This window comes from Lineus longissimus, chromosome 13 (genome assembly GCF_910592395.1).
Source record: "Lineus longissimus chromosome 13, tnLinLong1.2, whole genome shotgun sequence".
NCBI classification, from domain to species: domain Eukaryota; kingdom Metazoa; phylum Nemertea; class Pilidiophora; order Heteronemertea; family Lineidae; genus Lineus; species Lineus longissimus.
This window is the reverse complement of record NC_088320.1, coordinates 14,805,218-14,833,184: the sequence shown is the minus strand read 5'-3', so window position 1 is coordinate 14,833,184 and position 27,967 is coordinate 14,805,218. Positions and strand designations below refer to the sequence as shown.

Genomic DNA, 27,967 nt, shown 5'->3' with positions numbered 1-27,967 from the left:
TTGCAGAAATACTAGTACATGTATATTTGTTCTCTATTCACACTGTTCTCAGTTCGTGTTCCATTGACTGATAGGTTGACGAAGAGCGTTATGCTAATTTCTATCCATATTCGTGGTTCTCTGCAGTGGTAGTCCGATTGTTAAAAGGAGTTCGAGTTCACCACCATGGAGGTGTTTACGTCGATCAATATCATAAGATCAAGGAGGATATTGTCAATTAATTTTAGCTGATGCACGGACAGTCTCATTTGGACAGGATATGAGAAAGTTACAGAGAGTTTTGTTCAAACTGTCCAGCAGGAATTGGAAATTTGCCAACTTAATGAAAAACGAATAGGCGGCTAAGAGAACTTCGTTAGGTGTTAGTGTTGGAACAAAGTTTAATATCTGGCAAATAATGATGCCTTGTTTTCGATGATAATCAAGACATTGATGAAATCATTTCCTTGGGGTTTTCTTTTATTTAATCGCTCCAGTTTGTCGGCGATATATAAGCCAAAACACAAATGTTCACCGGACGCCGCATGAAAGTTCGGTTTTTCATGCAACATTGAACAACCAGTTTGAATAAGTCAGGTCTTTCTCATTCCATTCACCAAATAAATCTGGATCATGACGTCACCTCGACAAGGCAGTGATACGCAGCATCGACCAGAAGATTAGAGTCAATTTGGACTTGAACCGAGAGCCTCTTTATCCAGAGAGCAGCCTTACAAAATGCCTCATAGTAGCATTTTTTTCTATAAAATTTTGATGATTTGCTCGTAAATTTTAAGGTAAACACATCTACGATGGTGACAACTGGCGAGGCCACTTTTTTCAGCACATCCATAAAGCGTGGACTATGTTTGTATCCCACACATCGCTTGATTTGTTTCTATAATTTAGTGTTATTCGCCGTTTACACACAACGGAGTGATACGCATGTCGCAGTAACGACCAGAAAATTGGTCTATCGTGTAACCAAGAGCTTCTTTATCCAGGGATGCCAACTGGTGAACTAGATGTTACAAAATTATCTATTTCATGCTCGTAGATTTGACGGTTAAACCAGCTGCGATGGCGACAACAAACGCGACCATTACTTTCACTATATACAGAGAGAATGGAACATGTTTGTATCCAATATTGCCTTTGATTGGTTTCTATGATTTTGCGGCTTTCACCGTTAATGTACCATTGGCATTAATCATGGCAGTAATTGGCTTTCCAGCAAATATACTTGCTATTATTGGTATAGGACATGAGCGGCCATACACATCAACTTCGGTGCTGCTACAAGGTTTAGCAGTAACCGATAGTTTAGTCTTGATTTCGCAAGTATTTGGTGAATCAATGCAGGCCCTGTATAACTATACGGGGTTTTGGTTCGAGTATATTTTGTTGCATGCGCACGCATACAGTTATCTCCGCACAATGATTTTCTTTTCAAAGACTGCATCCATCTATATCACTTTTTGTGTTGCCACTGAGCGATTCATTGCAGTCTGCAGGCCACTGTTGGCGGCAGCTTTATGCACAAAGAGGAATGCCTACATTTCGCTATCCGCAATCTGTTTTGGCGCCTTCTTGTATCGAATACCCCTGTTCCTCTCGTACGAGGTGACACTTCGTTACGACCCTTGCTCACGTATGATCCTACCCTGGTGGAAGTACACAGCTTTGTACTATAACTATAACTTCCGCAACACCTACATTAGAGTCATGCATGTCATTATTAATTCATTGATACCAATAACGAGCCTTATAATCTTCACTCGCTTGATATCATTGAGCCTAAATCAGGCGACTACTAGACACCTAACCAAGAAAGACGCAGAGCGAGCCAAACTGATTAAGATGGTTACGCATAGAGTGGTCACAGTGGTGGTGATATTTATTATTCTAGAACTGCCGGGCGGGCTTTCCCAAGTACTTGGATTAATTCAATCATATTCAGGTCTCGATATCGACTCTGATGCCTATTTTGGCGTTCTCGATATTTCCTATTTTTTGAGCAATTTGAACAGTTTTGTCAATTTTTTCCTCTACTGTGCGTTGGGACGACGGTTTAGACAAGCCTTGGGAAAGGTATTCAAATGTAACCAAAACTGATATTTGGTTTGGGAGTAGAATGTCAGAAAACAAATGCTTTTCTCTCACAATTTAGCCATAGCATGTGGTATCTGGACAATAAGAATAAAATAGACCATCATCAATACAATTTTTCCGGTATTAGAAAAATAAAACGTCATAACATCTCTATGAAGGAACACGGCTCCTCAGTGATCTACATGTAAGCAACCCGGCTGTCACAGTGGTATTGATTTTACATCTCCCAGGCGAGATGTCACAAATACGTTGACTAATTCCATCGTCTTCAAGTCTCGATATCGACTAGACCAATTTTGGTATTCTCAATATTTCATACTTTTTGAGCAATTTAAACAGCTTTGTCATGTTTTTCACCTACATGAACCGTGCAACGGGCCGTCGGTTTAGACAGGCATTGGAGAAGGTGTTTGAATGCAACAAAAAATAAATATGGCATTGAAATGTCCGTAAATACCCCCTAGCTCACATCATTAGACCCATATAGCTGCCGGCGTCAAAGCACGTTGATAAATTAGAAGAGAATAATAAAGTTCATTAGGTGGCCTAATTGAAGTGTGAAATGGCTTGTCACCAAAACCGAACAAAAGACCGATGATAAAGTAATTTCTCCAGTTGCAAGGTGGATATTTGCTTTTAAAGCTACGCATCTGGTGTGATTGAATCGAAACTTTTTGAATTGGTTTGCAGAAATAATGTTCTCTTTTCACACTGTTCTTATCTTGTGTTCCATTGACTGATAGGTTGACGAAGAGGGTTATGCTGCGTTTCAATCCATATTCTGTGGTTCTCTGCAGTGGTAGTCCGATTGCTAAAAGGAGTTCGAGTTCACCATCATGGAGGTGTTGACGTCGATCATTATTGAATAAGGGGGAAAATTGTGACGTAATTTGAGGTGATTCACGGAGAGTCTCATTTGGAAACCGATGTGAGAAAATTACAGAGAGTTTTGTTTGGAATAGGAAATTGGCCGACTGGATGAAAAATTAATAGACGGCTGAGAGAACTTCGGTAAAGTAAGTGGTGGTGGTTTAACGCGCTGTTTCCAATGATAATCAACACATTGATGAAGTCGGTTCCATTGGGGTTCGTGTTCTTTACTCACTTCTATTTGTCAGCAAGATATATGCGACTGATATGTTGTCAGCAAGACATAATACAAATATTCGCCGCATGAAAGCCAGGTATTTCATCCCACATACTATAACAATTTGGATCATCAAGTTGAAATCAAGTATTTCTCACTCGACAAATAAATTCAACAAAATCAACGAATAAAACTTTGTGTGTGCGGAGGCTTGGAGGCTGTTGGCTCGGGGGGGGGGGGGGGATATTACACAATTTCATTGTCCCACGTTAAACATGGATGCGCAGTAGTTCAACGTGCATAGCTGTTGAGCACATCCAAGCATACCGTAGTTTCCAAGTGAGAATTGTCGGTCGACAAGACTGTTCGGCTCATTTATTCACGGGGTTATCGTCCCTCGAATAGCACCATTTCACAGTCTAGTATAAGTGCATTGCGCCGATATTTGATTTCAATGAAGGGCTAAAATACTATGAAGTCATTCATTTGCGTTATATAATACTCTGTAATTTCACTGATTTTTAGCGTTTGACATTTTCAGTTTCCGCTTTATACTATTTATTATCCATTTCGCTGTGTGTAGTAATAATGATTCTAATAATTTAAGGTTACTTATTTTACCAACAGTATTGTCCTGCTAATTAGAGTGTGTTGACATGAACCCTATGTTTTGCCGTACGAGAAAGCTCGACATAAGGTCATACTTGAAAAGAAAACATAATATGAAACATGATGACAACATGTTTTTGAATGCAAGACATGCATCTCGCGGAAAAAAATTGTTCTCCCTCTATTATACGACGGCGATTTTCGAAAATGTTTTGGCGCAGTATGATATTCGTCCGCCCTGCCACCTGTTGGTATTCGGTGTGACTATTAATGCAAATAGATAGTGCTGTTTATGCACTGGCGTAACGCTTTTAAAACGGACACAAGTACCCAAAACTAGCCATGCCACCTGTGCATATTTGATGTTACCTCGATATTCTAAGAGCGGTTTCGTCTGCCGCCACCTGCTGATCCGGACCATGATTAATAATGTGAACAAACTGATATTGAAACACAGTGGCAACCCCAACTGTAAGGCAAATGTTTGTCTACAAACAGATGTATTAAAATGCTGTACAAAAAGATGACTGGTGTATAAAAAGCTCACTTATTTGGTGTTAGGCAAACTCGACAGTATCGCGGAATCAAAAGCTCACTTATTTGGTGTTAGGCAAACTCGACAGTATCGCGGAATCACTTAGGAGTTGAATAAATTAACACACATATTAGAAGCATACCATTATTTATTCACTCTCTACTTTACTATGCTATGGTATATGCTAACAGGAACATCAAACTAAACTAACGATTTTCTAAGGCGCCGTTTCCCTAGGACTAAAACATTGGCATGTCTAGCCTTATCATATGACTGGCCATGAACCATTGTACAATTTAAGCTTCTATGCCGGAGAGGATGTTAAGACATCGTTTGACCTAAATTAACAGAGCAGCTGAAATGTTCAAACAGAGTGCCTAGACTGGATTGTTATTTGTTCCATCAAAGATCAAAATGCAGAGTTTTTCGATCTATTTAAATGCCCTGCAGTAAAGGTTTTCTTCCTCAGGAGTTATGCAGTGAATTCACACACGGAAAACGACAAATCAAATGTAATACTGTGGCGAGCACTGTCAGACAATTCCAGCTGGTGGGTTGAATTTAGTTTGAGATGATCTCGAAGCTTTTGTATAATAGTGTTGATGTGCTACATTATTTCGCTTGGAAATTGTACGCATACAATATCCTTGTCGTTGTCGTCCTTCAGTTGCAATTGCATAACCAAACGAATCTGAAACGAGAAAGATCCAATCAATATCAATTTAGCGGCCTTTAGAAATATGTGGTTGTGGTGGTGGTGGTTGTGGTGCTGGTGGGGGGGGGGGGGGTTAATTATGCAAAACCCAAAACTGTAGCAGCGTCAATCATATCGTTCTACCGAGTCAAATAACGATTAGAGATATTGTTATATACCTGAATATTTTCGCGCTTAATTTATTTTCGCATTTCGCGATGAAATCGACCATTGCAACGCATCAGATAGTCAGTTTTATTGATATCAGCATGTCTTATTAATAAAATGTAATGCTTTGAAATTGCTAACAGACACCGGTCACATCAGCACAGATACTGATGTTGTTGAGCCCTTCGGAGTTGGACAAGGCTTACACTGATGGGTGCTGGACTAGCTCTTGAATGTGGGGACTAACGAGAGTAGAGACCACCGTTGATTGGATCAAGTGAATGATCGGAGAAGATTAAATCGAAGTCTGTTATCTCTTTGAAAACTCTGCTGCACATACCATATAGGTGATACAAGGAGTCCACATTTGTTGAGTCGCCTCTGGTGTTGGATGGAGGGACACGCTGTTAAAAGGGCCGACTAGTTGGATTGCATGTGATCAGCCACCTCGATTGTCATTGGCCAGCATCGATTCGCTGGTCCATCAGACCCCAAGGAGGTGGCGACCCTACTTCCAAAAAGTCATCCGTTCCACAACGTGTCCCTTTTCATAACTGTTAATCTGCACCCTCGTGATATCGACCGTCATGCTACAATTTACCTTTTTCAATTACAATTTACATTTTTCAATTTAGGTAACTTCATTTTGGGATACAAGTTTTCAATACTAATTCGTGAATGTACATAAAATAATTTCAAAACTGCCATGCAAGCTGTGTGCAGACAAATGATAGTGGTTTAGTATGCTTTTTTAGAACTTTGAATTTATTTGAAAATGATTCAGATATACTTTATGTCGCTATGCCCTGATGTTTTTGTCAGATGCTTAAAAACTTACAGCTGGATACTCCTGAAGTATGTCAAAGGATGTCTTAAAGGTGTATCTTGCTCCTTTCGACATTGGACATGTAACTCCTTGTGTGCATGCGTCCTTATTAGGAAGCTTGAAAGGTACCCAGACGACCACATCTCCCTTCATTATTCCAGTAGCAGTCTTGCTCTGGCTGTCTGGAAATGAATATTAAAAACAATAAAACCGCTGTAGAACATGCGACAAGTTGAAACTGGCAACATTCGTTTTAAGGTCCATCGTAGCCATCATCATTGCGTGACACAATTCGATATAAACGCATGTACAGTCTTGCTCAAATCAATATCAACACCTATTTTTAAAGATTCTACCAAAAAATCGCGACGTCATCGCGAATAGCACCAATGCATAAAAAGGGTGGTGCCAAGAAACCACCCATCGCAGTCGAGGCAAATAGCCGGTGAATTTCTTGATGATGGCGTTTCTACTATACTTACACGAAGTGAACACAACCGTTAGAGTTGCTTTTTTTCCTCGCACAAGAAACCCTTGGCGGCCACCGGGTGTTGCGATGTCTACTGATTCAACCTTACCAGCCTTTGACCCTGAAAATAAACAAGGGAAGGTTTTTGTTAATGTCAATTGATTTCAGGAAGATGTTACGTTATTGCAATAATTCCTACGCAACGTTATCCAAATTGATTACGTGTATGGGTTAAAGAATCGCAATATACTGCAATCAAGCTATAAATCATCACTCTACATCACACCTAGAGTATTAGAAATATACTGGCAGACACCATGGCGCCTGTACAAAAGCTAGGTGTAACAGGCCTATGCAAAACAGACGCATCAAAACCGGCTTAATGGCGTCCTCAGAGTAGGCCTATATCATAATCAAAAAGGGAGATAAAAAGTAGGGAGACGACAAAATCCGTGTTTTTGTAATTGTATGCCGAATTATTGGCACTTTTTGCGCTTATTTTTTCCATAATTGCTTAAGTTGTGGAGATTATTGCACGGGCTGACAGTGTTGTGTAGCATGTACACCAGAATAGTAAGATGTGGCTTAAAGTGTTCTATAAAGTGACTTAAAATGCAAAAATATACGGCAGACTGTCCGCTATGGTTACAACCTTGCACTGAAGGCCTATGTACAGACATGGGCATAGGCCTACACATGTGTATGCTAGTTCCAGGAATTAACAGCCAACATGGCAAGAAACAGATATGAACAGCTTGGTGAAATGACATTATATTCATATCACAGGAAGTGTTTCATAAAGTGACTTAAAATGCAGTGATAGGAGACATACTGTCCGCTTTGGTTACACGTGGACACGTACAGTTATGACTGTCCGCTAAGTGCATACTGTAACCATAGCGGCGCTTTGGTTACACGTGGACACGTACAGTTATGACTGTCCGCTAAGTGCATACTGTAACCATAGCGGACAGTCACACAGGTGCACAGAGGATTCCAAACTCGTTCCTTTCAAATCCTCATGAGTATGGATTGGCCATACGCACCACCATTAAAGGTTAGAAACAATTACAACTCCTTCAAAATGAAGTGAATGCCGATTCAAAACCTCAGAGGCTGTTCTCTTGAAAGCAAACAACCGACTCCCACCCTTGAAATTGCTTTTAGATTTCAAGTTCTAGCCAAAATGGTGGTGCCTATGGTCAACCCTTAGGCCCATTGGAAAAGTTTGCCCTAGCAATGACCCTTATTCACGCATTGATAAGGTTTTCGGCAGAGAACAATCAGCTGGTTGGCTTCCTTGCTAGCAAAAAATGCTTTTGTTTCTCATTTTGGGAAGATTTATGGACATGAAAGACTGTTTCATTTATTCAATATTTGTTACCGACCCCAAATACATCTTTGATATAAGTAAGCAAGCAACATTCTTCACTTTATTTCATGTTTTAGCTTTCGGACTTGTAAAAATTGCAGCAAAATTCACCCAGTATGTCTTTGCCTATTAAACAAACGTGTTCTTCCTTATGGGTTGACCGTAAGCACCACGTGTTCTTGCTTGAACTTGAAACCCTAAAGCAGATAGAACTCATTTAAAATGAAGAGATTGCTAATTTCATGGGTCGGAGACTGTTCTTTATCTTCCAGCGACCAGCCTCCCACATCTTAAATGTGCATTCACTTCACTTTGAAGGAGCTTTTATTGCTTCATGATTTCAACTTCTAGCAATAATGTCGGCTCCTATGGTCAACCCTCAAAATAAGTGTGAAGGATTTTTACTCACCGCAGTCCATGAATGGCGTTGACATGCCGGAATCAAACGCCACGAGGGCAAGGAGAACGGGGATTAGCGCTTTCATGGTGTGGAATTAAACGAAGGAGACCAATAGAAGTCTTTCTGACCGCTTGAATGACGAGTTAGTTCAAAGCTAGGCTTTATACATCCTCATATGATGTAATATATGATAAGCGTGGCGTTTGGAGCACCTTGGCTGGCCATTATTTCAATACCATTAATATGGAGGAGAAAGGTTGCGTAGTTGCATTGCCAATGAGTATGTTCAGTTGGCAGGTGCATGGCGAACATCATGATTATTATACTCTGGATCTACTTACGTAAGACTGGGCTGGGAGTAGAAAGTCGTCCTGGAAAATGCGTTCAGCCCTGTATTGTTCTGACGGATCATGGTTAAGAATTGGACACTAAATGTATCTTTTGAAATCTAAACTTGCATCATGCAAACTTGCCCCACTATGCAGGATATCCTTTCCTGTGACATAAGGGCTAAACATTACATGGCAAGATTAACAAGGTTCCAAATGTACCAAGCATGATGCTACAGTTATCAACTTATCATGTGATAAACAATAGCTGATACAGTAGATATTCAATAATCCTTCATTATTTTGGGCATTACCAGAAATGCGTTCATTGATGATACTTGTAAAGAAGGACCCTGCCCATCCATGAGGTTTTCTGCAGGGTAGGGACAAGAGATTATAATCATTTTTAGATGCGTATTAGAATATATGTATTGTGGTGGTAGGAATCTAGGTAATTCTAAGCTATTTTAACAAAAGCCCTTACAGGCCTTTTTGTCTCAAATTAGCTTAGAAACCCCTAAGAACCAGACACCACAATACATATATTCTATCATTCTTCAGTGAAGCGTTGCAGTGAAATGGTGAGGGAATACTAGAGTTCAATGGGTTATTCCATTAAAATAAATGGCCTTTTTACTGTCTTCATTAACCAAAATTCAAGGAAAAAATTCAAGTAAATTAAATGTATTATCCAATAGCAAATCAACATAAAAGTAAATTCACCTATGACTACTTTAATTTAGAAGTAACTGTTAATACTAATAACTTCTTCAGACTACAAGAAACTAAGATAACACCTGGGTTTTTGAGCCTGAAAAATAAGAAAGACTGTCTGCTACTGGAAAAGAATCCATTATCGTTTTACCAGAACCAATTTAACATGGCTGTTTGGTTTGCTACAACAGGTTGTGGTATTTCAATAGACGATCACTTGAATCACAGTGACCCATTGTTAAGGTCAATTTACAGGTTTCATGTTTACTATCAAATATTGAAGATCATGAAGAATCTAGAGATACCAATTCCAGGTGAAAGTGATTTTAATGAGACAAACAATAACATTAACCGTAGGAAACTAGGAGGGTTATTGAGTGAATTTGGTTTAAAAGACGAGTACGATTTCTCGGTGTTTGAAAATAACGGTGGTTGGAGGTCATGGAATGTACCGGATTACAACCCGAACATAACTGATCCCGGATATTACATCAATGATTCTAAAATCAATTTCTTCCTCATGCAAGTTCATGAAAATAGAATGCCACCGATGTTCAGTAAAGACTGGGATGCTGGAATGGCTAATTTCAAATATCCAGATATTTTCATCAAAGATCATGTCAGGAGACACAAGAATGTATTTGATGTAATTACACAAAATGAATGTCAAACCTATCAACAATTCATGATATTTAAATCAAATGGTTTCTCTAATCCTGGAATAGAGAGGTTAAATGATACAATAAGAACATATGTTTACTGTATTCTGGGTGCTCAGGCGTTGACCAGAACACCAATAATTGGAGTACCGGGTACAGAATTGGATGCACAGAAGGAATTTAACAAACTATTAAAGGATTCGATTAATCAACATCCTGATATTCCCACTTCAATTCAAAGATATCAAAAAGCAGTGAGTGACACTCATACAAGACTAGATTATGTAATATCACCAGGATTGTATGTCATAGGATCAAATATGGTACTCGTTATTGGTAAGCTGGATAACTACAATAATAACATTTTAATAGCGCCAAAAAATGCTAAACCCGGTAAGAATGACATTAACCACAAAAAGACCTTACCACCACCACTGATGGAAGGAAATAGTTCTAAGAAAATAAGAGTTAAGAGTAGTGTTGGTACATCAATGACGGACAAAGTCCCGAGAGCAAAGCTCGAGACCAGTCATAAACCAAAGAGTAATGTTGATACACCAAAAACAACTGAAACCTCAAAGAATATTCCTATTACTACTAAACTTGACACCAAAGTTGAGAAGGAGGATGATACTCATGAAACAATTAAATTCATGCTTTACTCAGTTGTTGGTACATTGATTGTTTTTATGGTTAGATAAATAAGTAATTATGGCTGAAGGAGGTGAAAATTATGAAATGGATGATTACGATTCACAATCATCATCATCATCATCAGGAACTTTTGAACAAATTCTAGAAATGAGAAAGGATGATTTAATTAATCAATATATTCACGCAAGATACAACACAGGTGAAACCAATAGAACTTTTCAAGATGACGGCACAACATACAACACAGGAGGTGAATATATCCAAATGGATGAGATAGATCCTAATACAGGTGAAATCAATAGAACTTTTCAAGATGACGGCACAACATACAACACAGGAGGTGGAAATCTTACTACTGAAACTTCATTCAGTACACCAGAAAGAGTAAGAGGTATTGTCCCTGAATTGATGGAAAAGGAGTTAAGTTACGATACAATAGAGGATAAACTTGATAAAGCATTGGGAGGATCAATCTGGAATTATGACAAGAAAAAATTGAGTAATCTTTCACCACACATTAGTTACAATGGAAACAAACTTTATTACAATCCGAGAAATTCTGAATTTGATTTGATAAAAGATAAACGAGGAAACAAAAATTTATTTGAATATTCTGATAAAAATGGAGAAAAGATAAAGTTAATTCCTTTAACTAAGGATAATGGAATCTTCTATGCTGAAGGCACATTAAAGACTAAGTTTGGTACTAGATTTGTTGACATGATTAGAGGTATGATTGCACCTGACCCACCAGTAAGGGAACCTACATTAGTAACCCCTGAAACACAGGCAGTAATTAATGAGGTAAACAGTTCAAACCAACCAATAGATAAATTAATTGATTCTAATGATGATGAACTTAAATCACTGGGTTTTACTGAAAATGCCTTGAGAGAACTTAGAGGGTTAAAACAGGCTGGTGATGATCTAGCTGCAGTAAAGAGGGATAAGGACATGCAAATACAAGAACTAGAAAATCAACTTCATAATTTAACAAGAGACTATGTAAAGTCTGTAGAAGAAGATACTGAAGACACGGGGGAGTTGAAAAAGCAAATAGATGAACTAAATGACAAATTGCATGAGGAACAGTCAAAGGTATGGAGGTTAGACAATGACAGGGAGTCACAAACTAGAAGAATTAAACGTTTAATTGTTGATGTTCTAAAGAAACCAGATTCAACTATTCCTCTGAAGGACAGAATAAAGTTACTTTTTAAGACATATGGTGTAACCATTAGCGCCATAATAACAGCTGTTGTAATGACATTTACAACTCTAGGTCTTAGTATCAGTAGTGCTTTAAGTGGTGCCACTAAATCTGTAAAACCAACTCCAGGACCAGACCCAACTCCAGGACCAGACCCAACTCCAGGACCTACACCAGAACCAGGACCAAAACCATCAATACCAGATAAAGTAAAAGAAGGTCTCAAGAAGTTTGCTGAATGGCTAAAAGAACTAGCCAAGAAATCAGCTGCGGCTTTACCGGGAATCATCGGTTCTATCGTATCATTTCTCCTGAAAACAATTGGTGCAGTTGTTGGCTTTCTAGCTGAACATCTGATCATAGCAGTTATTGCTATTGTTAGTTCCATAATTTATGGTTTAATTGGGGGTGTTAAAGCCTTAAAATCACGTAAAACAGTAAAATCACGTAAAAGGTCTTAGGTGACCTTCTATCAAAACAATGTTTAAAAAAATAATTATTATGTAAATATGAATAAATACATCTCATTAAAAGACTATTATTCTAGTGAGCCGGACTTCGTCCTGAGAGCAGAGCTCGAGTGGAACAATGAGAATCTTAAAGGATACATTCGTCCTAGGGTTATGGATCGAGCTATGCTCTCAGGACTGCGTCCGACTAGAAATTTTAGTGAAGAAAATGTCAGCAAGAATTATGACAGTGGGAAATTTGATAAGCCTACTCGAGCTATGCTCTCAGGACGAAGTCTGACTAGGACAAAGTCCCGAGAGCTCTGCTCGACTGAGACACACAAAGTAGTCCTGCCAAGAATGAAAGAATATGACGTCAGTACCAACACTAATGCTCAATTCTGCCGTAATTGTAAAAGGTGGACACTTTTTGAGTATCAAAAAAACTTGAATTCAGCAAGGTACGCAGCTAAAACTGTGAAGTATCAATTCTGCACCAATTGCAATTCGACTACTTACGACGATGATTTTAAAACTCTTGAGATCAATATTGACAACAAGACACGTTACTTTGACAGTATTCTAAGGAAACTTGGATGGAGTCGGCTGTCCGAATCGGCAGTTAAGTATTTAAAGGACTTTGTGGAAGGGTATTTACATTGCTACTTTTCAAGTCACAGAAAATGTCTTAGTAAGCAGAGATATGAAAGTACTCTTCAGTCAGCCCTAAAAATGGGTATTAACACTCTCCCCTCTAAGTTTTGTAACCAAGGGTTACATGGTGAAGCCATGCTTTTTAAATTTCACTGTGGGGAATATGATTGGTTTCTTGCCATTGAATTTATTAACAGGGCAATTGGTAAACCGCAATTAACCGATGAGAATATCACTGACCTTAGACTAGTGTACTATGCTTTCCTTAGATTTCTGCTATACTGTGGTGTGAAGGTCACCATTAACTACAAGGTATTTTTACACCAAGCCTTTAAAACGCTGAAAATTGATTATGTAATATTTACACCTTTTTTAACCAACAAGGAGCGAGTAAATGATTTGGATATATTATGGTATGATTTCACTCAAAGTATTTTCTTCCAGAATTACAAGGTTGAGAAGGAATATGACCAGGATATTGACAAGCAGTTTGACGTTTTACTGAGTGCCAGTGCAGGTCGAGACATTAACTGCATCAGTAATATTAAGTTTACACCAGCCGGACTTCGTCCTGAGAGCACAGCTCGAGCCGGACTTCGTCCTGAGAGCACAGCTCGAGCTAGTGTTAAGATGCAATAAAGTTGTGAAAACAGCATTTTTCATTTAACAGTCATTTTTCCATAATTTTAAATGAATAATCAGCAAATGAATAGTCAGACATCTGCAGTGATTGAACAACAGATGAAACAGATTGGTGTTATGAGTCCTGAGAGCTTAGCTCGAGTTGGGGCTTCTAACCAACAGAACACTGGTAGTTACCAACAAAACAGAACTAACTTTCAACAGAACTGCTCTACAAATCAACAAGTTTCAAACAAGCAGTTGAATAGTTCAAATTTTGTTAATCCTAGTCAAGGAATAGTTAATCCCAGTCAAGGAATAGTCAATTCTAGTTGCCAACTAGGATCAACTCGAGCTACGCTCTCAGGACAAAGTCCGACTAGCAATCAACAAAATTTGAACTATTTGACTGATAGTGGCCTTAAAGCCAAACAAGACTTAGAGATTCTAGTTGCAACTGGTAAAAGCAAGGATTTCCTTAATAAACAAATAACTTTTAATGACTTAGATAATATGACTGAAAAAGAAATCTTAAAACACCATAGAATGTATGAAACAAAGATGGCTGCCAGACTTAATGATTCTTTGGGTAAGACAGTAATTAAAGCTTACACTAAATTATCAAGGTGGTTATTACCAATAGATGATGAAGATAATCTTTACCATGATCTTAGAAATGATTATTTGATAACTAACGAATTGGATAAATGGCTTGGATGGTTGAGTTTGAGAATGGGACCATTAACTGCACTTGCCTCAACAACACTTATTACTTTAGGTCATTGTCATGAGGAATCATCTATGAATACATCGAGTATGACTGCATCAAATATGAATACACCAAATATGACTGTCTCTGAATGTGACAAATCAATAGATGAAAGTCTAGATATCACAGGTAGTGATGATAAAGAAGACTAAATTAACCTGGTTATGAGAACATAGTTCGAATTAAATTCGGCCAAGATAAATGGAACTTGAAACTGTAACTGATACTACTCAAGATATGCTCTCAGGACAAAGTCCGACTAAAGTTTCAGTGTCTAAGAAACCTCGATCAGAGAAACAATTAGCATGGTCTAGAGAACTGGGTAGAAGATCTAAGGAATTTAAGACGATAAAAAAGGATAAGACGACATTTAAAGTACAGGACTCCTCACCAAACAACAGAGTTGTGGAAAAGGAGGAAGAAGAATTAGAGGAAGAAGAACCACAATCTCAAAATACTGATGTATCACTGCGTGAATCTAGTAGTAATACTTATGTCTTTGTACTAGGTTTAGGTGCAATTATTTTAGCAGCATTCATTATGTTTAAGAAACTTCCTAAAAAAGTAAGTAAAGAGCAGCGATCAGGCTCAACTCGAGCTACGCTCTCAGGACAAAGTCCTAATGAAGCAGTCATGAAGGGATCAATTAACCCTCTTGTTAAACCTGTAGTTAAAGAGAAGAAATGTACTATTCCTTTAATGGAATGATCTAATCAGGTGGTCCGACTTCGTCTTGAGAGCTCTGCTCGAGTCAAGCTTTGTTCTCTGGACCTTGTCTCAGTCAGACTTCGTCTTGAGAGCAAAGCTCGATTCTTAACTCTAAAGAAACCTCTGTTCCTCTGAAATTAACTAGCTTACCATTCTCATCAGTGATTTCGAATTTTATGTGATTAGTACACTTATTTATCGTTTTCTTACAATTCGGTTCGTATCGCTGCATTTTTATTTGGTCACCATCTTCTACAGGTATGATGCAGAAAATGTTAGATGGTTTATTGTTGTAGAGGGTCTTAGCTTTGTCAACCAAATTAGCTTGCAGGAATAGATATTTCCTGTAAAAGTTGAGTGGTCTTGTGGAGTAGTATTTTCCTTTCTTGGTGAATTTAGTTTGCTTAAAGCCAAACCACTCATTCACCACTGTGAGCTGTTTTTCTATCACCTCTCTTATGGTTTTGCTTATTTGAAAACCTTCTGTGTTTCTCTCAATCTTGATTTTTTCATTTTTATCTAACTTGTCTACTTTCAGAGGGTACTCTTTATCCTCTGTAAGTTCAAGGGTTATGTAATTATTGTTATCACAGTAAATTTTCACATGGCTTATTCCAATTTCTTTTATGTATTTTTGCCATACCTCACAAAACTCACTTAAACTAAAATGTCGAGAGTATGGAAATGTGTATTGAGTAATGGTGTCTTTAGTTGTGGTAGAATCATTTTCCAAATGCCGTTCGCAAATTTTCATGACTTCCTTTTCAAGTGTATCTGTTTCAAGTCCAGGAGCAAATAATGTCCTACACCATAATTGTTTATCTAAGGGCTCATGTTTTGTAATTCTGGTTATTTCGACTAGAAATGAGAAAATCCTTACTCCCTCTGGTAGAAAATCACCTGTCCACCATGAATTGTAAAAGGTTATCGATTTCAAAGTAATGGATTTTATGTCTAATTGGTCTGTTAAGTAGTACTCAAATTTGGCTTCATTACATTCTTGTTCATTGATTATGAAGTCCATTTCTATTTAATTCAAGAGATTTATTGAATTTAATAAATTTTAATCTAATAAATAGAATGACTGATAAGAATCAGAAAATACTTTGCACTACATGTGACAAGTACATATCCTACAATAATATGGCTATTCACAGGAGAACCAAAGGTCACTTAAGTAAATTAAATCCGGATTATGTCCCTATTGCTCAACCCCGAGCCCCATCACCGATCCCTAAAACTATGGATAAGAAACTTGCATTTGAGGAAAATGAGCTAGATGGCATAAAGAAAGTGAGTGGAATAGAAATAGTAAAACAATTTGGCAAGCCTGTAGTCACCATTAGTTTGAAGATTGACAGAGAAGCTAAACAAGTGTATGAATACAGAGATAAATTAGAGGAGGTATTATTTCAACTCAATGATTACCATCACAAAATTAGCATATCAGTATTTGCTCAGTTTGATCGTCAGGGTGAAAGTGTAACACACCCCATACAGTCTCCAATGGAAAGCATAATTTCAAGGAACCAGGCAATTTATGCCATAACCAACCAGTTAAACTACATTAAGACACAGATTGAGGAAAGGTACTTTCAAGGTTCTGGACTTACTTTAAATAAAATAGAGTCTTGTAACATGACCATCTGTTCTTACAAGAGGTGTAAAGGTGGTCATTACACTAAATTACCATTTAAAACAAAAGCAGTAATAAATGTGGAATCAAATGACAATAAATGTTTTCTCTGGTCTTTATTGGCCGCTAAATATCTGAAAGAAAATCCAGAGACGGACTTTGTCCTGAGAGCAGAGCTCGAGAGTACATTCAATATCACTACCGATATCAAAATCAAATCATTTCCTGTATGTATTCAAAAGGATATCCCTAAGATAGAGAGTGATAATAATCTCAAGATTAATGTGTTCAAGTTAGAGAACGAATGGGCTAAGAGCACCTGTGAGGCAAAACTAGAACCTCTCTACCTGTCCAAGAATTATGATGATGATGATGTCATCGATCTGTTGTATTTCAAGGACCATTTCATGTACATAAGAGACATCAATCTTTTCTTCAGGACACTAGCTCATAGAGTGTATCTTTGCAGGAGATGCATGAATTACTTTTACAGGAAGTCAACACTAGATAAACATAAAAAGAAATGTGGAGAACACGATTACTGTAAGATTACTTTGCCTACACCTAACAGTAAATGGTCACAAATTAAATTTGAAAAACACTCATTCAAAAATAGAGTTCTGTTTGTGATCTATGCTGATTTCGAAGCGATAAGCGAACCTTATTCTTCTGCCGAAGGCAACATACCAGTAGTATCAGTAGAGTCACCTATGATGAAAGAACCGAGTTCAAAGAAACTTTTTAAACAAAATGCATCAGCTGTTGGTGTTTATGTTCACTCAGACTACACACACCTTTACAGTAGCCAGTATGTGTCTCACAGGGGTGCTGATGTTGTAGATGTGTTCTGTAATTGGTTAATCAGGGTGGAAGAACAATTCTCTAATTTATTGAGCTGTAACTTTCCTCTAACAATGACAGATGAAGACTCGAGCTCTGCTCTCAGGACGAAGTCCGACTGGCATAAATATCAATTAGAAACACATTGTTACTATTGTAATCAACCTTTGGGATATGACAAGGTCAAGGATCATGATCACTACTGTGGTAGATATCGAGGTGCTGCTCACAACTCGTGTAATTTGAATGAAAAGAAAGCTATGTTTGTTCCAGTGTTTTTTCACAATCTCAGTAATTACGATTCTCACTTATTTATTAAAGAATTAATGAATAAGCTACCGAAGTACAAGAAACTGAAAATACTTGCCAAAACATCAGAGGAATACATTTCATTTCAGTTCGGTTGTTTCAGGTTTTTGGACTCGTACAGATTCCTGCAGTCCAGTTTAGACAACATAACCAAATCAATGTTGGATGATGATTTTAAAATTACCAGACAGCTGTTCCCAAATACCACTGACTTTAAGCTATTGAGGAAGAAGGGTTCAGTACCTTACTCTTTTTACACATCACATGAAAGCTACAATGTTACTTACCTAGAAAAGTCTATGTTTTTTGACGAATTGAAAAATGAAATGGCACCTGATTCTGTCTATGATGAGGCTAAGGTAATATGGGATCATTTCAAGATCAGGAATCACGGTGAGTTCATTGACCTCTACCTCAAAACTGATGTGATCCTTTTAGCTGATTTATTTGAGAAATTCAGGGATGTCAATTTGAACTACTTTCAGATAGATCCATGTCACTGTTACTCGGCACCAGGCCTAACCTGGCAAGCTGGTTTGAAGTACACAGGAATAAACCTAGAACTACTGACTGATACCAACATCTTACTTACTTTTGAGAAAGCAATACGAGGTGGAATTTCGGGTGTTATGGGAACAAGACATGTCAAGGCAGATGAACACCACAAACTACTCTACGTAGACGCAAATAATCTCTACGGCTGGTCCATGATGGAACCTCAACCCTATGGTAGTTTTGAAATGATAGATATTGATCCACTCGAGCTATGCTCTCAGGACAAAGTCCGACTAGGACAAGGTCCCGAGAGCAAAGCTAGACTTAACATGAATTTTATCAGTAAAGAGCAGATTATGGCAATTCCAAGTGATAGTGAAGTAGGCTACTTTTTAGAGGTTGATTTGGAGTATCCAGGAAATATTAAATTTAAGTCAAGGAACTTTCCATTATGTCCCGAATCTCTCTTTATTGAAGATGATGAATTAAGTCCTTACCAGAGAGAGTTACTGGGCGATGATAAAAGATCAAATGTAGAGAAACTAATACTAACACAAAAGGATAAAACTAATTACATAGTGCATTACAGAATGCTACAATTTTACCTAAAGCACGGAATGGTACTTAAGAGGGTTCATTCAGTGATAAGCTTTAAACAATCAAAGTGGTTAGCACCATACATTGATTTTAACACTAAAAGACGTATGGATTCTAAGACTGATTTTGAGAAAGACTATTTTAAACTGATGAACAATGCGTTCTATGGAAAAACTTGTGAGAATGTAAGGAACAGGGTTGAAATTGAATTTGTATCGGACGGGGAGAGAGCCAGGAATGTAATGGCCAATCCCAGGTTTTCATCGATATGCGTATTTGACGAACATAATGCTGCTATTAGCATGAGGAAAACATCAATGAAATTCAACAAACCAATCTACATAGGAGCTTCAGTACTTGAATTGTCTAAATTATTAATGTATGAATTCTATTATGAAGTTCTTCAACCGTACTTTGGTGAGAAAAGTATTGAACTACTGTATCTAGATACAGATTCCTTTGTACTTAACATTAATACTGATGACTTAACTAAAGACTTAAAGGAGTTGAAACACTATTTTGACTTCAGTAATTATCCAAAAGATCATCCACTCTATGACGCCAGTAAGAAGAAGGTACCAGGCTACTTTAAGGATGAGCTAGGAGGAGTAGAGATGACTGAATTCATTGCCCTGAGAAGCAAGATGTACGCTTACAGAGCAAAATATTACGATTCTAAGAAATTGAAGGGTATTGCCAAGAATGTAGTAAGGAGAAATATCTCATTTGATGACTATGTTGATTGTCTTGAAAAGAGTAGGTCATTTTACCACAAGATGAGACACTTAAGATCAGATAAACACCAAATCTATTTGGAAGAAGTTGACAAAAAAAGCCTCAGTCCTTTTGATGACAAGAGGTTCATACTTGAAGATGGAATAAGCACCTTACCATTTGGAATGTATTATGAAGGCTACATAGATTACAGCGATTCAAACTTCGCTTGAGTCCGACTTCGTCTTGAGAACAAAGTTCGATTAAACTAATGAATAGGGTGGTGCTGATGGTAGTGTTACTTGGTGAAATTCATCCCTAACACCGAAGTCATGATAATAGTGATAGTGATACACCACATTAGGATTAGGACGTAGTCCGGGTCCGACTTCGTCTTGAGAGCATAGCTCGAGTCCTGTTTGATTTACTGAACTTTTAGTTTTTCTAGCATCTCTGTCTGTGCTAGTTTTTTTCCTTCTTCTAAAAAAGTCTTCTTTAAAGACTCTACATCAACAGCTGAACTTGCCTCCCTTTGTTTTTTCCTAATGGCATTTTTCATCGAAATGTATTTCTCCTTCTCCTTGAGAATCAAAGTAAACTCATCTGTAGATATGTGAGAATCGGTTAAGGCTTTACTAACCAAATCATTGATTGTGTTCAGTTTTGAAATTGCCAACATTCTGATATTCTCATGCTTTTCAATTTTCTTAAGAATATTCTTTTTCTCCCAGCCTGAGGCTGATGAAATAATGGCACTACCTATTGTTACGCCACCCAGAGCTAAGCCTATCGGTGCCGTGATGACACCAGCTAGAGCGGAAACACCAACAGATCCGGCTGCAACGCTGGCAAAATTAAGGAAATGGCTAATGCCAGTAATTACGCTAAATGCTTTTTTGTACTTTGAAAATATCTTTCTTCTAAATTCAATCTCGCTTTCTAAGAAACTCTTAACCTCACATATTTGTTGTAGTCTGAAAGCCTGAGGGTTACTTTCTGTATGCTTTTCAGACCTTTCATAGTTCAAATGACTTTCAGAGTTTAAATTACTTAAATCTGGATAAACCTTATTGTCTCCATCCATTTAATTAGTGGGAATAACTAGAATCAGTTGTTCTGTCATTTCTAGTGTTTAGTGTTGATCCTACAGACACTACAGGTTTTTGAAGTACATTAAATTTTAAAGGTTTTTCTGACCCAACAGGTTTTTCTGACCCAACAGGTTTTTCTGTCCCAACAGGCACAGCAGGTTTTAAAGGTTTTTCGGGACCAGGCTCCAACTTTGACTCTACTTCTGCCTCTAATTCTCTATGAAATCGTTCTAATCTTTCTTTCCAATTACGTGGTCGTTTTGTGTAACCCCAAGTTCTATTCATTTAATTAAGTAAAATAAAATCAATTCACTGCAAAGAGTAAATTTCTTTCAAGTCTATTATTCAACTTAATCATCTCGTTTATGATTTCTGTCTGACTACATATGTTAATGTTCTGGTTCATTCTCATGTTATTATTTAAATTCGATAATCTATCAAGCAGAATCATATTTTCATCACGAAGATAATCCCCGAAATGCTGTGATATCACTATTTTCCAATTTGGTATTACATCCTGGTCTCGAAAGACAAACCAGTTTTCACTTCTCATTTTTACCATGAAATCCATTGACCTATCCAATTGATCCTTAAATAGTGTGTAGTCTACTTTAGCACTCTTCTGTCTGTTTTCTGTCTTTTCCATTGGTCTAATGTTAAACCAAGCAAAGCACAGTTCAGGTTTATCTTTGAATTCCTTGATTGGTAAGACATGATCCAACTCTTCTTCTACTATTCGAACTCTGTTCTCGGGACTTTGTCCTATTGGAGATAGACTCCTCTGGTACTTTAACCACTGTGAGAAGAAACTGTCTGTACATCCTAGATTGAATGATGAATTACCGGTCGGACTTCGTCCTGAGAGCAGAGCTCGAGTACACTCTCCCTTAGAAATGCGGTTTAGACCAACTCTAATTTTGTGTCTGTCTCTATTACCATTTTGGTCAAGGTAATCCTTTTTGTAATATGAATTAAAACATGATCTGCAGTTACCTCTATTTCCGTCTTTACCAAATTCACCATCACTTAGTAATTTATTTTCATAACATTTATTACATCCCTTGATTTTACTTGAACCACATTCTTTACAGTAATCAAGTAGTTTATTACGCCTGTTCTTTTCAAAATTAATTTCAGGTTTCTTTTCACAGCACTTAACACAATAAATTGTAGGTTGATTTTCCATGTTTTGATTCATCATATTATTCTGATTTTCCATATTTTGATTCATCATATTATTCTGATTTATCATATTTTGATTTTCCATGTTTTGATTTAAGATAAACTGATTTATCATATTTTGATTTAACATAATCTGATTTATCAGATTTTGATTTAACATATTATTTTGATGCAAATAATACAAAAACTTCTGAATATTCTGATTCATCATATTATCATGATTCATCATATTATTCTGATTCATCATACCATTTTGATTTATCATACCATTTTGATTATCAAATATTGCTCCATCCATTTCTTTCTTTATTTAGTAGGACATTTTTGTTTTAAATTACGTTTTTCGAACTTGTTCTTGTGACTTAAGTCACTTTAGAGACTTTATTTCATTTCAATGATTTGATATCAGAAACTGGTAACCATTCATTGAACTTATCACTGTAACCCTTCCACTTCACTAATCCGTATTTCTTGCCTTTACTGGTCTTGTACCTTAGGATTTTCTCGATCTTGTACTCTAGCTGGTCAGGATTAGGAACATAGCTCAATTCCTCTTCATAGAAATATCCTTGAATTTCTTCTTTGTGGTAATCCTCAAGCTGGTAGACGATAGGGTGAGTAAATATGATCTGTTTGATTTGGAACACCTCCTCAGTGTAGTTGGGCATGTAACCTTTACCGAAAATGGACTTGTACTTTGAAATTCTTACACTGTCACCTACTTTGTACTTTGGATCACCAAATGTCTCTTTGAGGTGAAGACCGTAAAGATTGTACCACACTGTTCCTTCGTTTTCCATCTTTCTGGCGTCTACAGGTTTCATACCTATTGATGAGTGAAATGTGTTATTGTAGCCGCTGACCAGGTCATCCAGAACGTCAATCCACTTGTCAGTCTCCTTAGCGGTGAAATAACGCCACATTTTTTCTTTAAGGGTTCTATTGAATCTCTCTACTACTGCTGCCTTCTTATCAGATTTTGTGGAGAACCATTCTATGTCATTTTCTGTTAAGAGTTCCTTGAAGTGTTTGTTGTAAAATTCTTTACCGTCATCAAACTGGATTTTCGTTGGTTTTGCTTCCTCTAGAGCTTTGCTCCTTGGACGAAGTCCTGAAAATATCACTTTAAATGCATCTCTGATTTCTTCTCCCCTCTTACTCTTAACTGCTAGAGCCCAAGAAAAACGACTAAATAGATCTATGACTGTTAAAATGAATCTGTTGCCTTTATTCTTACTCTCGAATTTCTGCATGTCAACCAGATCAGCTTGCCATTGTTGATCGATGTACGATACCATTGTCTTCCTGAAGGTGAATTTCTTAATGGCCGGTTTGTGTAGTTGGTGAGTTGGTAGTGTTTCTAGAAATTCTTTCACTTCTTTTTTTTTAATAAGTTTACCATCTTCCTTGACCTGTTTCCACATCTTACTCAAAGAACTGTAAGCCACGGGACTCTCGGGGTTGTAGTACAAATCCCTTAGATATTGCTGTGTGTCATCCTTTACATTCATTTAAATGAGTGAAGTATTTATTTACGAGCCACACAATATGTTAATTTCTGGTGTTACCAATTGTGGTAAGACATATTTTGCCCTTGACCTCTTAGAAAAGGAGTATCGGCACAAGTTCCAGAACATAGTAATTTTCTGTCCAACATATTTCAACAATAAGACATATGAAAGGAAATGGATTTACCAAGACAAGAACGTCTACATAGTTAATCCCGAAGCTGTGGCCAGTAATTTGGACCTTGTGCTTCAGTTTGCTACTCTGACCTTTGCTGGTTCTAACACATTATTCCTCATTGATGACTGTGCTAATTTGAGAGACACAAAAAAGAAGGTGTCCGAGTTATGTAATCTTGCCTTTTCCGGCAGGCACTACAATCTCACTGTTTGGTTACTAGTTCAGAAGTACAATTCAGTTGTCAAGGACTACAGAGAGAACATAAGAATTTTAGTATTATTTTTTAATAAGGATGAATCAGCCATGAAAGATGCCTTAGAAGAAAACAGTGTTATTCCTAAGGAGAAAAGACAGTACTACATAGAAGAACTTAAGATGAAAAAAGGATCAAAACTGATCATTAGACTACAACATCCATTTGGATTTACTCTTTCCCATCAAAAATCTTAGTCCCGCTTCTGATTGAGCTATGCTCTCAGGACTGTGTCCGATCAGTTGTCTTAGTCTTTCTAACCCTAGTGAAATAATAAATTATTAACCCTAAACCACTAAGTCCTAGGATAATCCATAGGTACTCGTATTTCTTCATTTCATCACTAGGTTGGTAGTAATCACTTAATTGTGGTCGCTGAGGTAGTACAATAGTTCTTTCTGGATGTAAATGATTGTAAACAGTAAGTGCTGAATCAGTATTGTTAAAATCAATAGAAGCGTCTCTTTCTCTCTTTAATTCAAGATTAACGAAGTCAATGGTACTTTTCCTATGCTCCTCCCATTCGGTTGAAGCTTTTTGTAATTGCTCCTGAGCCAAATCATGTCTTTTCACTTCAGTCTCATAGCCATTCTTGTCTAGTTTTTTAAAAAGGTAACCGGATCCAGTGAATGCTAATCCATTGATTATTGCAGATCCAAATAACATGCCAATGCCAGCCATTTAATTCCAATGAATTTTAATTTCAATGATGTGTCCCTGAGAGCATAGCTCGAGTTAATACCAATTGGTACTGTACATTATGACCATTAAGATCGATGATTTCACCTTTTTCATCAGTTAAGCGAATATTCAGCTTATTGAATCTTGGTTTACAGGGAATTGCTATTGGTTTCTCAAATGTGTATGCTATTAAATCCCCAAAATTAGCTTCCTTTATTGGTCTTGTGGTTAGCACATCAGATGCTTCACCATTACTTAATACACTATTAGATTCGATTATGTCACAGTGAAAAACAAAATGGTTAATTGGTCTAAAATTGATGGGTTTCTCGCTTACAACATCATCCTTACTTTTATTGTCTAAAGGGTAAGGCCATTCTGATTTCATGCCAAATAATTCATTACTTTTACCAAGAAAATAGATCTGATAATGCGCCTCATTTTTTCTCTTTAGGAAGTGTAAGATGGCCTTACCTGTTGGTTCTTCAAGGTCAAATCTGACAGCACCTCTACTCATACTATTTTCTTTCAACTTATCCGCAAATACTTTTGAAAAGCTCTGTAGGTCATAAAGACCATCTGGTAGCGTAATCTCTGCCACATCAAACCCCTTAACTTTGATTCGGTTATTCTCCCTGGCTGCACTTATGTTGTAGAATGTACAAGGTATTACTGCAAAAGTTAAAGTGATGCTACATGCATCTTGAATTTCAGTCTTGAGATTGACTGTTAAATCACTTGAACTCTGATCTGGATAGTCACTTGAATCTATGTTCATTACAGTAATCATTTACTTAAGCAAATTTTCGTTTTCAAATTTAGCTTTTATCAAATAAGTAAATTATTCTTACTTCATAATATTTCTGGGTAGGATTCCTTGATCGTAAAGGTACTCTAATGTTCCATTACTAATAGCTACAGTTCCTCCCAGTTTAAGAATTTCCTCTAGGTCGGCCTGACTTGGGGGACCAATATTGATTCTCAAGAACCTTTTCAGTAACATAGAGTAACCAATTGTTGTTGATGCCAACAGTAAACTTTGATACAGTGTATTTATGATATCTTTCTTTCCTGGTGTATCCATTTAATTACTTAGAAAATCACTAGTAAAACTCATTTATCTAGTATTCAGTGCTGGAGCGAACTTTGTTCTTGCAGCACCTCAGTGCTGGAGTGAAGCAATCTGAGAATTCTGAATGTTAACCTGGGCGTCAGAAACCACGAATATGTGCATTTTGTATGGTCCTTTTCCAGATTTCTTTGTAATAGATAATTGAATACCATCTTTTGTGTTCTGGAGCTTCTTTCCTGATCCGTGAAGGCGATTATCCTCAGAAGTTCTCAGGTCCAACCATAAACCATAGTGATTAGAATCACCATAGTATTTCTCCATGGTCATGTTACAGTCATGAGTTTTCTTCAAATCTTCAGACATAAAATGTTTCTTGATCTCCTCCCATTGATCCATCATTCTCATTCCTTCTGGGAACACCTGATTGGCAACACCCTCTATTGTGATCTGCACTTTACTTATGTTAGGGTTTTCAAACTTCTCTGAATCTCTAGCTCCATCTACATAGTCAGACACAAATAGTAATAATAATCCTTTAATAGACATTCTTGGAAAGTTGATGTTCTCATTAATTAGTGTTTCATTAGCAGTAACATTGACTGTCTTAAAATGGTCTACCCAATCATAAAATATTGAGAATCCAGAATTGTACTTGTTACTCAATTGACTAGCAATCATCTTATTAGTAACCGTGTCGTATTCAAAACAAATATTCTCTAGTTTGTAGCCCATGCTAGCTGTGTTTGTGGTGACTATGATTTCCTCCTTTGGTGCTAAAGTTATTTCAATAATCACATCTTCTTGAATTGGAAACTTGTAAAATGGAGCATGATGATGGAATAGTTCAAAATCTAATGGTATTTTGTACTTCTTGTCAAACACTTTCTTTAAAGTCTTTTCATTAGCTGTTTCTCCAGTGACATCAGCTTCAGCGACTCCTGATCTTAATTCTCTAAGATTTTCTGATTGAATACCCTGAAAAACTCTATCATTTCTTTCTTCTTCTGTAAACCACAGATCTTTAAATGTAGAATAATGACTGTATTCGTCAAGGTCAAATATCTGCTCTGTTCCCCACTTAACCACCATCTTTGAAATCAGGTTTCTACCAAGATTATTTACAACACTATTTTTAGAATCACCAGAAATGGTTACATCAGCAGACAGATAAAGAGATTTAGGTACAAAGAATGTATTCTCTCGCAATGCCGGTATTCTAACATACAGTGTTTCTTTGGGGTTAGCAGATGAGGGGTTATGAGTAATGATATGATGCTGCCTCTCAGCTTTTAAACCAAGTGGAATCTTATGTGCCCTTTCGGTATTTAATAAATATCCTGTTGCCATTTCTATTTATTTACTAGTAAAATTATGTACATGCAGTGAACAGTGCCAACATCATATATCAGGTAAAATGCACGGAAAAAAGCTATTGACGTGTACTTTCTGTTGGAATACAGTAAGTCATGATTACATTAACCCATTGAACTCTAGTATTCCCTTACCATTTCACTGCAACGCTTCACTGACCATTTCATTGCAACGCTTCACTGGGAATCTAATGAATGAATTTCATTGCAACGCTTCATTGAAGAATGATAGAATATATGTATTGTGGTGTCTGGTTCTTAGGGGTTTCTAAGCTAATTTGAGACAAAAAGGCCTGTAAGGGCTTTTGTTAAAATAGCTTAGAATTACCTAGATTCCTACCACCACAATACATATATTCTCGTATTTATGTTATCCATGTCTGATATAAAGAGGGTTCAATGTTCCCTGGGTCCTATTCGTAATATTCAAGGCATTCCCCTGATTCTATGTTCTCCCTTCATGAGCGTCAGGGCATTTCACTCTACCAGCTGCGAAAGGAGCTTACGACTGACCCTGGTTATCTACAGGGTGGCCCAGAATTATTTTCCCCGTTACACAATAGAATTCCATTGTGTACCAATTGTGTGAGGAAAAATAATTCTGGGCCACCCTGTAGATGATGATGTTCCCCGATCGAGTCCGATATTGACCCCGCTGTGTTTTTTTGGTCTGCAAAAACTTCTTTTTGTCACGAGTGACTGACATACGTATACCATCAGGTATTTAATTTCCGATTGAACACAGCTCGGAGGGTTAAAATCACTTTCATTGTGTTATGTACTTAAACATTTGAATACTGTTGGTGCAGCCTGTATGCGCGAAGTTCGCCTAATTGATATTGATAACAATTCAGGAACGTATTATGTATAACCTGGACTGAATACATTACGCCAGAGCTGTAGTTGACAGACGCATGCAGAAAAAAACTTATCTTCGCTCACTACTCTAATTAAGCTGCCGTTTTTAAAGCAAAGCAAAATTATTTTTTTCACGAAATTTTATCAGTGTGATCTTCCGAACAC

At 37.2% G+C, this 27,967-nt stretch overlaps 2 protein-coding genes across 2 annotated transcripts in view; one reads left to right on the top strand and one right to left on the bottom strand.

Annotated features, from left to right (window-relative positions):
- Nucleotides 1-27,967, top strand: part of LOC135498015 (BRCA1-associated RING domain protein 1-like) — a 293,715-nt gene that overhangs the window by 22,546 nt on the left and 243,202 nt on the right. The window lies entirely within an intron of this gene.
- On the bottom strand, nt 4,480-8,394 carry LOC135498214 (NPC intracellular cholesterol transporter 2-like). The gene is made up of 4 exons (XM_064788418.1): nt 8,261-8,394; nt 6,493-6,600; nt 6,023-6,192; nt 4,480-5,013 (listed from the first exon to the last, which is right to left on the bottom strand). The coding sequence occupies exons 1-4, from the start codon at nt 8,334-8,336 to the stop codon at nt 4,930-4,932; spliced, it is 438 nt and encodes a 145-aa protein (XP_064644488.1). The 5' UTR covers nt 8,337-8,394; the 3' UTR covers nt 4,480-4,929.

Bases quoted from the DNA above. Each gene is read 5' to 3' on its own strand.
- LOC135498214 (XM_064788418.1), bottom strand. From the start codon at position 8,336: ATGAAAGCGCTAATCCCCGTTCTCCTTGCCCTCGTGGCGTTTGATTCC. The intron at 6,193-6,492 runs GTAAGTATAGTA...ATTCATTTCCAG, and splicing joins AACGGTTGTGTTCACTTCGT to ACAGCCAGAGCAAGACTGCT. The intron at 5,014-6,022 runs GTAAGTTTTTAA...TTCTCGTTTCAG, and splicing joins TACTTCAGGAGTATCCAGCT to ATTCGTTTGGTTATGCAATT.